General features: G+C 35.2%; 1 protein-coding gene across 1 annotated transcript; it reads left to right on the forward strand.

The window, feature by feature from the left end:
• Positions 1 to 669: 669 nt before the first annotated feature.
• Positions 670 to 15739, forward strand: LOC123529634 (39S ribosomal protein L9, mitochondrial-like). Its single transcript, XM_045310033.2, has 8 exons — positions 670 to 852; positions 7714 to 7842; positions 9849 to 10020; positions 10390 to 10514; positions 11567 to 11605; positions 12894 to 12995; positions 14114 to 14194; positions 15272 to 15739. The coding sequence occupies exons 2-8, from the start codon at positions 7750 to 7752 to the stop codon at positions 15509 to 15511; spliced, it is 852 nt and encodes a 283-aa protein (XP_045165968.2). The 5' UTR covers positions 670 to 852; positions 7714 to 7749; the 3' UTR covers positions 15512 to 15739.
• The last annotated feature ends 864 nt before the right edge of the window (positions 15740 to 16603 follow it).

Consider the following 16603-nt stretch of genomic DNA (forward strand, 5'->3'; position numbering starts at 1 on the left):
CATGTAAATAAATTAAAAAGATAAACGAACACCGAGTTTTTTTTTTTGTTTTGTTTTTTCTATTAAACATCATAGGCGAAAATAGTGAAAAAATATCTTTACATGGTGCGCTTTGAAAACATTTAATAACTTCATCATTTTTCGGTACATATAGCTCAAATTTCGTACAGTAGGCTTTAATAACATTATATACGATATAAAAAAAACAACCATGTAAATCTATTTAAAAAAAAAACAAATGCCGAGCTTTTTTTGCTATTTAAAGTGATTTTTGCAAGAAAAGTGTTTTTCGCTATATATAGACATACCGTTTATTTAACATAAATGTTTGCCTCAATGAGACTGAGTGTCATGTGCAACTCCTAGTCCTTTTGACATCTGGCGGGCTCGACATGTTGCCCGTGGGCATCTAGTTTATGCTGATAATGAATACCTTTGTTATTCATTGCTGGTTGTAAAATCTCGTAAGAGCGTATGTTTATAAATATGTTACTGTCTTGCCGACTCGAAATAAATCATATCTTATCTAATGTAGCAGAATGATTTAAAGGTTATTAATAAAAATCCTAGTCCTCAAGCAACCTGAGTTTTGCTCAACAGGAGTGTAGGGAAGACCTGACAAAGGTAAAGGCTCCAGTCCAAATAGGATGATAACGATGCTACACGTGGAATAACTTAGAGCGTCCCGAGAGAACAACAACAAGGTTACGGCGAGCAGAGTAGAAAACGTTTTCAGTTGATATATTGGTGCAAACGTCGTGTTGCGTCAATTTAGAAAGCGTTTACTAAGCAAACCCATCAATATTATATAGTCACTATCAGATTCTGTCAACTGAAATCCCGAGGTCGGGCGTAAGTGCAGTATTAATCGGATATGTTGATCCACGTACAAGATACAAACTTTTCTTTATCAGGTCTAGGAAAGTGGTATATTTACAGCAGATAATCTATAAATTTACAGATCAAATGTTTGAAGACTGCAAAAATCATATTTGGAGTCGAAATCGCTTTTAATCTGTAAATGTACCACTTTCCTAGGCTAGACCTGTGTTCTTAGTTATATGCCTGTTTCTCGTCGATTCGAGCTTTCTCATCGATTCGAGCCCTTGTGTTTTAGTAAAATTCATGCTCATGTAGCATGTTCTTCCATCAGAAACTTGTGTCATTTACATTTTAAAATGCCTTGGAAAATATTAGTCATGAAACCACTGAAAAAATGAGTAAATACCTGTTTTAATATTTTGCGTCAAAAATTGCTTATATCAAAAGGAATTTACATAGTGGGTAATATTGTGGGCCCAAATTTCAAGCTAAAAGCATCTTGAGCATATTTCGGCTGTTGTAACGAGTGAACAAGAAGTCAGTCTTGATAGAAATTTGCTTTACGGAAATAGAATATGCAGACATTAACACTTAATGACCTTCCAAACAAAGGGCTCGAATCCATGAGAAAGTTTTAAAATGATGTGGAGTTTGACCTCCTTTAGTCTCGTGCAAAAAATACATAATTAAAATGATAAAATTGTAATTCTTATTGCCCATTGTTAAATGCAAATATTTTTGTAACAAAAAACAAAAATTATTTAATTGAACAGGTTTACAAAAATATGCACAACCCTAAAAGATTTAAGAGGCTCGAATCAAGGAGAAAGCAGCATAGTATATTTATTGTCAACATGTGAAGTTGTGTACCCACACCTGGTCTCCCCCTTACCTTGGTCACACCCCCTCCCCCTCCCGGCCCCCACCTCGCCTCAAAAAAAAAAAAATTCCTTATTTTAGATTTTTTTTCAAACATCATATACATGTCCACCACTATGAGCTAGGTTATGGGGCCCATCAAGTTTCAGTCGGATTGCCCAAGTAACACCAGAGTTATGGCCCTTAGAAGTTTCTAGTGTTAACTATATAGGGTATTATAAATATAGAAATTTCTGCATCATAACTTTTGATATATTTGACCTAGAACTATGAAACTTAAACAGATTTTAGAGCACTATAATGTGGTTGTGCACACACGATTTCATAAAGATTTCTTTTGCAACTTCAGAGTTATTACCCTTTAATTGTCTAAAAATCCACAAATAATTGAACATAATCTTACCCTTTGGCAGAGTTCAGGGTTCTTTTTACCGAATGATCGCTTTGGAAACACAAAATTGAGTGGGTAATTGGGATTTTCCATTTTTATATTGAAGCTGTAATACTTGTTAATGTAACTAGATCTGTAAAATCTATGAGGATGTTTCTACATTTGATGCGTAGATGCATTATGACTGGTTTCTTTGATATTTCAAACAAATTGTTTAAGTGTCCAATTAAAATATTTAATTTTATATATTTTATGAAAAGACATCTTAAGATGCCGATTTTCGTTTGTGTTTTACTCAGTCGGCAGAATTTGAGACACAACATTAATTGCAAGTGTCTATAATCTGTTCGGCAGTATGCAATTAAATACGATTGACTTTCATTAATTAATGTATCGCCTATAACCCGAGCCTTCGGGGTGTGAAAATACAGCAACCTTGGTACAATACACTGTCACCATGGTGATCTAGCAAGGTGTCAGCGATACAAGAATATCAGTCGCCGATGCACTTCATGATAAATTGACAAGGGAATACCGCTGCTTTATTCTCATTTTCCAAAAATTACGAGCAGCATTTTGCCGCTCCTTGAATTATTGGGGCGGCGGGTGCCGTCCCTGCCGCCCCAGCTCCTACACCCTTGACATTTATTATAAACATGTGAAGTTGTTCACCCACACCTGGTCACCCACTTGCCTTGATCACACCCCCTCCCAACTCCCCCCCCCCCTAAAAAAAATTTGTTCATGCCTTAATTTAGATTTTTTTCAAACCTTCCATGAATATTTATCAACATGCAAGTTGTACCATTTCCCCACCTCGCATTTCAATTAACTGCATTTAATTTTAAAAGCTAAGCTTATTACAGTAAGCATATCCCATTCAAAGTAAATTCTTTAGTCAGGATCAAAGTATTATACATTTATTATGTACTCTTTAATTAAACATTTGTTTTCTGTTAAATTGATTTTGACTAATGAAATTATTTGCTTCTTATTAACATCCATAACTTTTTGCTGGATATATTTTTTTGCCATTCCTCACCACAAACCCTTTCGGTTGGGGATACCAATTCATCGAATTTGCTTGTTGCAAACAATGATTACGAGAATTAAGATTTTTAAGGGATTTTCTTTTCCAATGAATTAATTCAAAAAACAGGGAAATTTCACTTACTTATAAATGAGGTTATAACGTATAGATATTACTGAAAAAAATCCAATTTTAGCAGAAAGTTTATTATGTATAAACAGTACAGAGCGTATATGAATATTATAACATGTCTTGTCTTGTTGATATGCTTGTACATTAGGCAAATGAGTGAAATACAAGGCACATAATTATTTAAAAAAAAAAAACAACAACGAAAAATCATGTGCATCTTTACAGGCACTAGCCTTCAGATCGTGCAACAAAAATGGAGAAAAAAATGTTTCAATTTAACAACTTGAGATTTCACACCAGCTTCAAATATGCGAAATAAATTAAAAATTCAAATAAATAGATAGATAAATACACAAAGAAGTGGCTTGGTAACTGAATAACTCTTCATTAAATAAAATTTAACATAGTTGTATGAGCAACTTGTATAAACTTGGAACCAAGACCAATTATGTGAAATATGCAGTCTAAAAATATGGTCATTTTTTAAAATGCTCACAATTGCTTGCGTTTTTTAATACCCAGTAAATGAAAATTTGATACCTTGACTTCAATTTAACATGTCTAAATCTTTTAGGAAATTTTAGGAAAGTTAAAAGAATTTAGCTTAAAATGACTACATAGAAAACTATAAGCACTTACTTTACTGAGTCACAGCTGTGTGAAGAGTTACAATACCACAGAAACACATGCTTTAAGTAGTAGTACATTTAATCTACTGATGAATCCCCCGCAGTGAGCATTGTTTGTATTTAATAGTTTCAAAATATGATGCACAAATGTCACCCACAACTTCCGTTTTGTTGACATTTTGATGCATCTGCTGATTTACGTTAAAACCGCAGTGCCACACAGTGTGTTCAGAGGATTATGTTAATTACATGTGAAAAAGTGATAATTAGGTGTCTGTGGTGACATCCCTTGTAGGATTCTGAAAGGAGCTCAGCAAGGGACAACATGTGATATAATAAATAATTGGCACCAATTATCTCATCCACACTCCATCCCTATCTTACCTCCATGGTAATTACCATACTTGATTGATTTGCTTTTTAACTTAAACTAGTTATTCCTCCTCATCATCCACATCATCTGACACAAGGGCCATACTCTTACACCAATATTTCATGAATTATCCCCCCATTTTACTTTGAATTTCAGGTTTACGGATCATAACATGGTGTAATAGCAATTTTTCATATCTCGTAACAGGATGGTAATATTTAAATGAAATTTCGTCACTTAAAAGACATTAAAAATTAAAAACATTTCATCGAGAGATTTTTCAAATTTTATCATTTTTGGGTGAGATAATCGGTATTAAAGTTAACATTGATACCTATGGAAAATATATAATTTCTTTGATTATGAGAATCTGAACTTGGGTTTCAAGAAAATTTTGCGGAAGAAAGCTGCATTATATGATTCTGATACAAATATCAAAAAGAAATTTAAACTTCTTCATAGGGAAATACAAATATCAAAAAGAAATTTAAACTTCCCCGTAGGGAAAAGGAGAAAATCATTATTTTCTAGTTTTCAGGGGAGATAACTCATGAAAAACCAAAATTATCAGGGGAGGTAATGAAAAGGAATTTTTTGAGAACTTCTGTCACTATATAGCTTGTCAATATGCACCTTATTTCTATCGTTTGACATTTTAAAGCTTATATTTTTAGCCAACCATCATCAGATGGTGGGCTATTCAAATCACTCTGTGTCCATGGTCCGTCTTCCTTCCGTCTGTCCGTCCATCCGGTAACAATTTCTCGTTATCGCATCTCCTCAGAAACTACTGGGGGATTTTGACCAAACTTTGTCAGATTGATGTATTGGTACCCTAGTTGTGTCCCCCTGAAAAGCAGACTAGTTCAACCATTTTTGAGTGAGTTATGGCCCTTTGTTTGTTTTTGTAATTTACATAGATTTATATAGGAAAAAACTTTGAAAATCTTCTTGTCTAAAACCACAGAGCCTAGGGCTATTTGGTATGTAGCATCATCTAGTGGTCCTCTACCAAGATGATTCAAATTATTTCCCTGGAGTCAAATATGCCCCCCCCCCCCCAGGGGTCACATGGTTTATATAGACTTATATAGGGAAAAACTTTGGAAAACCTCTTGTCCGAAACCACAGGGCTTAGGGCTTTGATATTTTATATGTGATATCATCTAGTGGTCTTCTACAAAGATTGTTCAAATTATTCCACTCGGGTCAAATATGCCCCTGTCCTGGGGGTTACATTATATAGGGAAAAACTTTGAAAATCTTATTGTCCAAACCACAAAGCCTAGGGCTTTGATATTTGTAATGTAGCATCATCTAGTGGTTCTCTACCAAGTTTGTTCAAATTATCCCCCTAGGGTCAAAAATAGCCCCGTCCCTGTTCATATAGACTTATATAGGGAAATACTTTTAAAATATTATTGTCCATAACCAACAACATTCAAATTTGTATAGTTTTGAGTGGAAAGATGAACATTGACATGAGTTGACCTTGATTTTGTCCTAGTGACCTACTTCCACATTTCTGTGGCTACAGCCTTCAAATTTCGTCCTCTACCAAGATTGTTCAAATTATGCCCCTAGGGTGAAAAGAGGCCCCGCCTGGGGTCACTTGTTATATAAGTTATGTAGGAAAAAATACTTCAAAAATTATCTGATCATATTTCCTAGACTGTTTAATTATAATTACCTGATGACCCAAAGTAGGAGTCATTTGACTGTGACCTTGACCTACTGACCTACTTTCTTGTTTTTTAAGATACAGCTTTGAAATTTGGATGACATATACAGTTTTGCACACCAATCTTAGAACTGACTTTCAGTGACCGTGAATGTGATGTGGTATAATGGTTTAAAGAATCCATTATACCAAATACTTCTTAGGCATTCTTTTCAGATAGCTTTTCAGTCAATAATAAGTCATGTACTTTAAGAATATATTTCGCATTCCTTTTCACACTTAGCTTTATGGTCTAGAAATTAGTCATGTGCAATAAATGACAGGTTACATTATATCGCCCAGTTAATGCATTGTCCAGCAATGCATGTTTTAAAATTACTAATTGTTTTGACAACTGACTAACTGGATAAATGACAGAGTAATTATAAACACCCGGTCTTTTGATCACTCAAGTCAGGAATCATTTCTTTCATAAGCAAAAGTTTTGAGTCAAAACTTCAGTATCATTCTGGTACTCAGTTAAGTAGATGCATATGTTCGATACTCGCAAAATGAATTAGTTAGATTAGGACCGAGGCAATTAACGATGAAGTACTAATGTTAAAGTTCAGAGATTATTTGAAATAACAGTTTATGTTAAAGAATTATGAAGAAAGACATTGATGTATATATTATCTTAGAACTTGGTACAATATTAAATAGTAGATATTATAGAGAACAGTTGTTGTTGTTCTAGTTAGTAGAGTGAACCCTTACTTTAGACCCTGTTACACCACAGTGACCTACTGACCTACTTTCTTAATATTTTAGCATTAGTTTGACATTTGAAACATGTAGCTTAGATATTACTCAGGTGAGCGATCAAGGGTCATCATGACCCTCTTGTTTCGAGTATTACGAGCAGGACCTCAGTGCGAGAAACTAGTGTCTCAAAAATGAGTAAATATGCAGGTTGCGACATACTGGTGTATTCATGAGGTGTGAAATCTAAAGATGCCAGTGTTGTTAAAAAGAAGAGTATACAGTTAAAAGAGATTAAAAAGTAGCATTTTTCACATTACATCTTACAAGTATGTTAGGTCACACTCTGTCACACCCTGTCTAAATTGTTCCATTATACCTTATTGGTATGAAGAGAGTGCATAGTGGCTGGGGAAAAAAGAATTAGTGTGTAAGAATGCGCTTGTAACACAAGGGGTGCAATTGTGTCTAGTGAGTAGTGAAGGGGGCAAGGGTTATGACATAAAAGGGACATTGGCACTGTAGCCAAGCCATTTTCTATTTTGTAAAACATGAGTAGTCAGGAATTAGATCTTCTGTCTTCAAGTGAACACCACCTCAGTTTGTGCTCAGTAACAGTAGAAGGCTTTGGCCTATAGTCGTTAAACTTTACAGTTGTGTGAAGAACAAACAGGTCTTGTTTGGATTTACATTTTGCACAAGGCTACCAAGTCATATAAGCTACTGAAATAACAAACTTAAGTAATTCATAGTTTAAGATTTTGCAAGTTACGGTCCTGTACCTCGACCTTGATATGTTACAGTATATATATTCAGTGTTTACAACTAAATATACATCATTGTGATTATCTGAGTAATTGTTGTGTGCATTGACATAATACGAGGGCTGAGAGCGAAACTATTGAAACAGATTTTATCAAGGACAAATTGTTAAAACCTGTTAACTTTATTTGAAGTGTCACTGTGATCACCACTGACAGACATCAGTACTTTACCATGTATATGCCAGTGATATGTAGATATATTTGTTTTCAGGTTAGATGAGACTATAGTGTTTGTGAAAGTGTGAAAATGTTAGCCAGTTTAAGACAGTCCTGTCAGTGTACATGCAGATGTTTTCTACAAAACAGAACTCCAGGATTGGTATTTACAGCTGTAAGAAAGGTATAAAATTGAAGGAAGTTGATTTTGTCTTCCTTGGTGTAATTAGGTTGGTCTGAACATGTGTAGTACAGTAAAAAGGGGATGAGTAAATTGGAATGGTGTCAGGAAATTCAAACAAAGAAAATATATAACATGAATATTGCTTGAGTGAGTGTAGGTGCTCAAGCCACCAATATTTCATAAAGTGAATGTGAATTTTCAGGTTTTTGCGCACCCCCCCCCAACACACCCCTCTCACCCACCCCCATGTACACACACACACATACAGATTAATACCTCAAAAAGTATTTGACCAGGAGTCATCAAAGGTTTTAGATTTAGGTCAAAGATCAAATCTGTTTGTCAAATTTTATATGTAAACAACGACTTAAAAACTGTTCACTATTTGTTTAATACTTCGAATTTAGGTAGATGGTGATGAATTGATCTGCAGATTGATGCCTATTATTTCTTCCATCCCCCACCCATCATTTCATTGACACCCATCATCCATCACTGCCATCTTACAAAACACCACACCTACCCAACCTCAACCAACTCATCAAAAACCTTTGGTATATATTGCCACACTTTGCGGAGCTCATGTTTTTCATGAAACTTATTTGCTCACCAGAGCACAAAGTGCTTAAGGTGAGCTTTTGTGACCGTTCATTGTCCAGCAGCGTGCGTAGTCCGTCAACATTTGCCTTGTGAACACTCTAGAGGCCACATTTGTGACCCAGTCTACGAGAAGAAGAAGTTAGTCTTGATGATCTCTAGGTCAAGTTTGAAACTGGGTCATGTGGGAAAAACTAGGTCAGTAGGCCAGAACAAAGGAAAAGCTTGTGAACACTCTAGAGGCCACAGTTGTGACCCAATATTTATGAAACTTGATCAGAATGATTGTCTTCATGATTTCTAGGTCATGTTTGAATCTTGGTCATGTGGGTTCAAAACCTTGGTCACTGGATCAAATCAAAGGAAAATCTTGTGAACACTTTAGAGGCCACAATTTTAACCCATCTTTATGAAACTTGGTCAGAATGTTTGTCTTGCTGATTTCTAAGTTAAGTTTGAAACTGGGTCATGTGGGGTCAAAAATTAGGCCACTATGCAAGATCAAAGGAAAATTTTTTCAACACTTATAGACCACAATTTAAGTTTGAAACTCACGAGAATTAATCAGAATGTTTCTCTTGATAATCTAATGGTTATGTTCGAATCTGGGTCATGTTGGGTCAAAATTTAAAGGAAATGCTTGTGAACACTCTTGAGGCCACAGCTGTGACCCAATCTTTATGAAACTTGGCCAGAATGTTAATCTTGATGATTTCTAGGTCAATTTTGAATCTGGGTCATATTGGGTCAAAAACTAGGTCAGTAGGCCAGATCAAAGGAAAGGCTTGTGAACACTCTAGAGGCCCCAGTTGTGACCTAATATTTATGATACTTTGTCAGAATGTTTGTTTTGATGATTTCTAGGTCAAAATCTAAACTGGGTCATGTGGGGTCAAAAACTAGGTCAGTAGGCCAGATCAAAGGAAAAGCTTGTAAAAACTCTAGAGGCCACAGTTGTGACACAGTCTTTATGAAACTTGGTCAGAATGTTTGTCTTGATGATATCTAGGTCCAGTTTTAATCTGGGTCATGTTGGGTCAAAAACTTGGTCACATGGTCAAATCAAGGGAATAGTTTGTGAACACTCTAAGGGCAACTGTTGCGACTAAATCTATATGAAACTTGGTCAGATTGTTTGCCTTGATGATCTTTAGGTTAAATTTGAAACTGGGTCATTTTGGGTCAAAAACTAGTTCAGTAGGCCAGATAAACTCTTGCGAGTGATAAAGGGCCATTATTGCCCTCTTGTATACTTTATAAATGTATTAGCTATTTACAGTGGCAGAGCTGAGTTGAGGCAGTAAAATGCAAAATTATGAACAGGAACAAACACAAATCTCTTTCAATATTTAGTTGCACCTCTGATTTGAAAGGTGTAATTGTTAAACAGCATGATATTTCTGTTGCAGTATGAGCATCCTGAAACAGCTGTATTTGAAAGAATGCACAAGGTTAACAATGTTGGTGTAGGAAAATACCCACTTCTACGGAGACGTCACTACATCCTTAACAAAGTACATCCCTCTGAACAGGCATCATATAAAAAAACTATGAAGTGTATTCTCACGAAAGAAATAGATGGTATGTAGTAACTTAGTTATTGTTACCTCTAAAGTTACTATATGTTCATTGTTCTTGAAGTTGAAAATTCAGCTATCTGACTCGGGTTAGTTAGAATTCCAGATATCGAAATAAAATTATGAATTAAGGACAGGACTGGTGTCATTCTTCAAATGGTGTAAAATACAATTTTCTGTCTTGCATACTTATATATTGAATTTTTAGGTAAGCAGGTGTTTGATGAGAATATGTAAATGTTGCTGTAGAGTGACTGTTAGCAGTACAGAGTTTTGACTCTTGCACTTTACAGCTTTTACCACAGAAGTAACAAATATAATACCCATTTTATAAACATTTGATGTAGTGCAACAAGGACTTTATATAATTCAGGTATCGGTCTGAAAGGAACTGTAGTGGAGGTACCAAAACGATTGTTCAGGAACCAGCTGTATCCCAGTGGAGAGGCTGTATATGCCTCACCAGAAAATATAGACCTGTATGAACAGTATAGAAAGGTTTGTATGTCTTAAAAGATTTGAAAAAACAAGGTATGGTATAATAAATTCTCCATTGTTGAAAAAGAAATTGATCCATACGCACATAAGTTCTTTTAACCTTTACCCTGCTGAATTTCTAAAATTGACTGGTCCATCATTATCTTCGGGCACTACCATTTATTATTCGAAGGGGTGTTAACTGCAAATTTACTGATGGAATAGTGAACAGAGCAGACCATAATCAGCCTGCACATCTTGGTCTGTACTGGTTGCAAATGCAAAATCACTTGCCACCAGCAGGCTAAGGATTAAAAGCTTTCTTGAGACATCTACTTAGAAAAACTAGTAGGAAATGCAAAGGCTTGACTCCATGTTTAGTTGCTGACACATTCAGGTAGTTCTGCACGTTTGATAAACCGGAAGTGATGGTATAATGTCATTTATCCGGTTAACTTAGAATAATTCCTGGATTCAACATACGGAAATGAAAATTGTTTTATGAATTAACGGCAGCCCGTAAGTTGATTTAATACAGTTGTAACGTTTCTTTTTCTCTAAACTTAAATATGATATTAAATCATCTGACATGTTAAATAATTCATAATAATGCCTTAAAACCAGCTTGAAGTGTGCAGATTGCTATAATCTTTGGCAAATACCTTAAAAATAAACACAAAGACATATACATTTTATTTCGCCCTAATATAGGCCATACTTTTATTTACGACAGTGAAAATGTACGTTTAAGTCTACATTGTAGAAAAAATTTTAATCGTGAAAGTGCTATAAAATAAGACAACTTGTGTTAGGCCCAAATTCTTCAAATCAGTTTAGCAAAAAATAAAACACATGACATCTTTTTTATTTGCTGACTTTTACAAGCATATTCTGAAGTTTTGAAAAATCAGGGTTTAATCAAATTCTGCTTTCAAATGTAGAAAAAAAAATTGATCCGGACCATCACTCCTCTTTGTAACTATTTCATTAGGAAGTACATATTTTTCTTATGATTGCATTGAATACTTTACTTTTTAAGGATTAGTGGTTACATGGACTGTTCTTGTTTTCAGGAGAGTGAAGAAGAAGGAATAGATTATGAAATAAAACAGGTAAGTTGGTACTTAGATTCCTAAGTCCACAAGTTGAGGGTCAAGGTCGAAGTTACTAAAAATAATCATCAAAAAGGTGGTTCCTGGTCTATAACTTTGTAAAGATTGACATAGTGTCATCAAACTTGGTACATTTATACAAGCCTATATGAAGAACTAGCTTTTGATTGTAAATTAGGGGTTGCCGTTACTGTAAAAAGAAAATAATTTCTGCTGCTTACAGTCATTAGGAATGTGCTATTGCAATGGATCTTGATATGTACATAGCTTAATAAGACAGAATAGGCCACTAGGTTTCAGTGTCATCTTGAGGTCAAGGTCAGTGTTACTAAAAACGGAAATCCAGGTTTTTATGAATTCAAGGAATTTCCACATCTTTTTTCTATCTTATTATGCCCCCCTTCGAAGAAGGAGGAGTATATTGTTTTGCAGATGTCGGTCGGAATGAGGACCAATCCATTTACGGATGATAACTCAAGAACGCTTGGTCCTAGGATCATGAAAGTTTATAGGGAGGTTGGTCATGACCAGCAGATGACCCCTAATGATTTTGAGGTCAGTAGGTGAAAGATCAAGGTCACAGTGACCCGGAACAGTTAAACAGTTTCCAGATGATAACTCAAGAATGCTTGGGCCTAGGATCGTGAAAGTTGATAGGGAGGTTGGTCATGACAAGCAGATGACCCCTATTGATTTTGAGGTTAGTAGGTCAAAGGTCAAGGTCACAGTGACCGTAACAGTTAAACGGTTTCTGGACGATAACTCAAGAACGCTAAGGCTTAGGATCAGGAAAATTGATAGGAGGCTGGTCATGACCACCAGATGACTCATGCTGATTTTGAGGTCATTAGGTCAAAGTTCAAGGTCACATTGGCCAGGAACAGTTAAACAGTTTCCGGCTGATAAGAATGCTTTGGCCAAGGATCATGAAAGTTAAGAGAGAGAGAGGTTAATCATGACCAGCAGATGACACCTATTGATTTTGAGGTCAGTAGGTCAAAGGTCAAGGTTACAGTGACCTGAAACAGTTAAACCATTTCCAGATGATTACTTGAAAATGCTTGCGCCTAGGGTCAGAAAACTTGATAGGGAGATTGGTCATGACCAGTAGATGACCCCTATCGATTTTGAGGTCAGTAGGCCAAAGGAACAGATTAATATCTGTGCAATTACTGAATGCATCAAGGGAGGCATTTTGTTTTCTACGAGCTCTTGTTGATGTATAGTATTTAGCTGACGTGGATGTAACGGTCTGTTATAATTAATCCTGTATATTTATTGTGTATAGCTGATGCGAAAGATGGCAGGATTTCATTTGAGAGTATTTATGAATGGTAAAGAATCGTGGACTCTAGGACCAAACCACCTTAAAGTTGCTTTTAGAAAAATGGTAGGATTTTAAATTGTGATTCTTATTTCCGTATATTTTGATTATTACATCCCTAAAATTTAAAATAAAATTGGCTACTGCTTAAGGTGGTCATTACTCAGGTACAACAAATTAATATGAAAGTTAGTGGGAACATCTGTTAAAATCCAGTCAGATTTTAGATGTAATACAACAGTTCACAATTGAAGATTACAAGAGTGTGTAATATAAGTATTAAAAGTAGTCAAAACTACAAAAACTTTTAAAAAACAAGTCACTTTATTTTTAACCAACGTTTCGGCTACATCAGCCTTCTTCAGGGTTCAAAATAAACATAACAAAGGAAGTGACGCCAACGTCAAAATTGAACAAAGAGTTTGGCGTAAAAATCATAAACAGGGTCATAGTATGATCAATAAAAACTGGTGAAAAAATGCAGTATAAGAGTGTTTATTTTATCTTTTTCGGTGGTTTATCGAAATATAACGGTGAATTATATCCTGATATACTCACTGGCCACTCAGTGAAAATTATCAAATCTGATACCCGGATTAATGTCAAAAAGTTTACCGAGCGTACTGAAAGCCGGAAACAATATGACGATGACGTCTTTAAAATGACGTCATCTTTGCGATGCTTCCTGATAAAATTTCCCGCAAATTTCGACATTTTATTGAAATAAACACAACAAAAGTAGAGTTTTAGACATAAAATAAACAGAAAAATTGTTGGTATCGATGTAATATCACGGTAATTTCACTCGTGAACACCAAAAGTTGTTATTTTCACTTGTGGCTACGCCACTCGTGAAAATATCACTTCTGGTGCCCACTCGGTGAAATTATAACGTGATATTACACCGAAACCAACAATTATCCTCTATGTAATAAAATAATTAACATGAAGATTATCCATTTGTTCCCATAATTTACACTTGCATTTAAGATAATCATGACCCTCAAAACAGTTTTTGACAATACATGTACTAAATTATCAACTTAATATGCTTTCAAATTCTTACAACAGGTTTTCAAATTAAATGCATGCCTTTACTCTGGTTTTGCAAATTAATTAAATAAAATTTTATGAAAAATGTGCTATGTAAATCCAACAGTAATATGAAGATCTTTTTATTGAAGGGAGTCATGTTAGGTGAAGATAACATTATTATGCCTGATAAAGGTGTACAGAACATGGGGGACTTTACCTTCAGACTTCAGGTAGGAATTATTTTTAATATGCAGTTTTTAAACTTGACTACTGTGAAATCATTTAATTTCGTGGGCATGAAATTTTGTGGTTTTGGTCAAAACGGCAATTTTGTGGGATATGAATTCGTGGATTTCAACTTTTGGACACAAAATGAATTGGAATTTTACTTGTTCATTAGGATTAAATTTCGTGGATTGACTCAACCACAAAGTCCACGAAAATTAGTCCCCCACGAATATTAATGATTTCACAGTATTTGAAATGTTTCAAATTGTAAAGCTTTTCTTGTCATGCTTGCATCGGCATCCTCTTCTTTGATACTGCATCTTGTAGTAACTTGGCATTTTCATTGTGTTGATCTGTTACTATGGAATTGATGCACAGTTCAAGTTACATGGTAATTTGCAACTGGCTTTAATCTGTAGTTTATTACTAAAAGAACTGAAAGTTAATCAGATCTACCTTTGAAATAATAAGCTTGTTTTTAGCTCACCTGTCACTTAGTGAAATGGTGAGCTTGTGTGATCGCCATTTGTCTGTCGTCCATCCGTCGACAACACGAAAGAGATCACATTTTGCAATCAGTTTTAATAAAACTTGCACACAGCTTGTATTGGCATAATATCTCAGTTTCTTTCCAAAACTTGCCATATCTCATTATGAGTTCTAGAGTTACAGCCCTTAAATTGCCAAAATTTGCTATTTTTGGTTTGTGAACACGAAAGAGATCACATTTTACAAATGATTTTAATTAAACTTGCACACAGCTTGTGTTGGCATAATATCTCGGTTCCTTTTGCAGCCATATAGAGACTACAGTTATGGTTTGATTTGATACAAACTTGCAAAATATCTTTAACAAGAATAGAATCAAATAGGTAAAACATGTTTACACTGTTATGGTGTGTTACTCAGGTGAGTGACCTAGGACAATCTTGGCCCTCTTGTTAGTAATCATTTTTCAATTGTCTGTAGACTGTACGTATCATTAATAACTAGTTCACAGCTAGAAATTTCTGTAGTTCTCTTATGTTGTTAATGGTTAGAGATATACAACTTAAAGATATTTAATACAAATTTTGCAGATGAATGAGAGAATAGCCTGTCAGGTATGCGGGACAGTCTACCCAGTGGGAGAGGATGGTCTCCCACAATCAGATGTAGAATATCCACCAATTTGGGACAACCCTCTCATTGATCCATCTACACCAACTGAGTATTTGAAGAAAAAAGCTGACAATGTAGAAGATACTGAATCAATTTCAGAAAAAAATGTTGAAGATGTTGAGGAGAGTACTGAAAATGAAGATAGTGATAAGACTTGAGGGAGAAAAGTTTTCAATGAAATATGACAACTTAATATTTGGCTTAGTCATTATAATTGTGTTTGCTCATTTTTTTGTTCCAGCAGAACATTGCTTTAACAAAATTGTGGAAGTAGCTTTAACATGAACAAGTTTGCAGAAGTCACTTTCACAGTTGAAAAATAAAAAATGAGGGACAGATTCCAAGAACAGTTAAAAAAATATTATAGCATTATGCTGGAAAATGGTTGCTTTTATACTTTATTCTTTTTAAGCAGAGGTTGTTGATGAAAATGACAACCAGTTTTCAATTGTTTTAGCTCAACTGAACCAAAGATTCAGGGTGAGCTATTAGTATGGGGTGGATGGTACGGCGTCCATTGTCCGTCATCCACATTTTTAGCCCACCATCATCAGATGCTATTCAAATCATTCTGCATCTGTCACCCTTCCATCTGTCCTTCTGTTCATTAACAAAATAAATTTCTCTTTATCAAATCGCCTCAGAAACTACTGGGGGGATTTTGACAAAACTTTGTCAGAATGCTGTTTTGGTACCCTAGTTGTGTCCCCCTGAAAATCAGACTGGTTCAACAATTTTTGAGTTATGGCCCTTTGTTTATTTTTAAAATTTACATAGATTTATATAGGGAAAAACATTGAAAATCTTCTTGTCCAAAACCACAGTGCATAGGGATTTGACATTTAGTTTGTAGCATCATGTAATGGTCCTTTACCAAGATTATCCAAATTATTTCCCTAGGGTCAAATATGGCCCGGCCCCGGGGGTCACATGGTTTACATAGACTTACATAGGGAAAAGCTTTGAAAGTCTTCTTGTCCAAAACCACAGGGCCTAGGGCTTTGGTATTTGTAATGTAGCATCATCTAGTGGTTCTCTACCAAGTTTGTTCAAATTATCCTCCTAGGGTTAAAAATGGCTCAGCCTCTGTGGGTCACATGGTTTATTTAGACTTATATCTAGGGAAAAACTTTAAAAATCTTCTTGTCAATAAACTACAACATTCAGATTTGGATCACATGTATATTTTTGAGTGGCTAGATGAACCTTGACACGAGTTGACCTTGATCTTGACCTAGTGACCTACCTTC

This window comes from Mercenaria mercenaria, chromosome 13 (genome assembly GCF_021730395.1).
Source record: "Mercenaria mercenaria strain notata chromosome 13, MADL_Memer_1, whole genome shotgun sequence".
In the NCBI taxonomy this organism is placed as follows: Eukaryota; Metazoa; Mollusca; class Bivalvia; order Venerida; family Veneridae; genus Mercenaria; species Mercenaria mercenaria.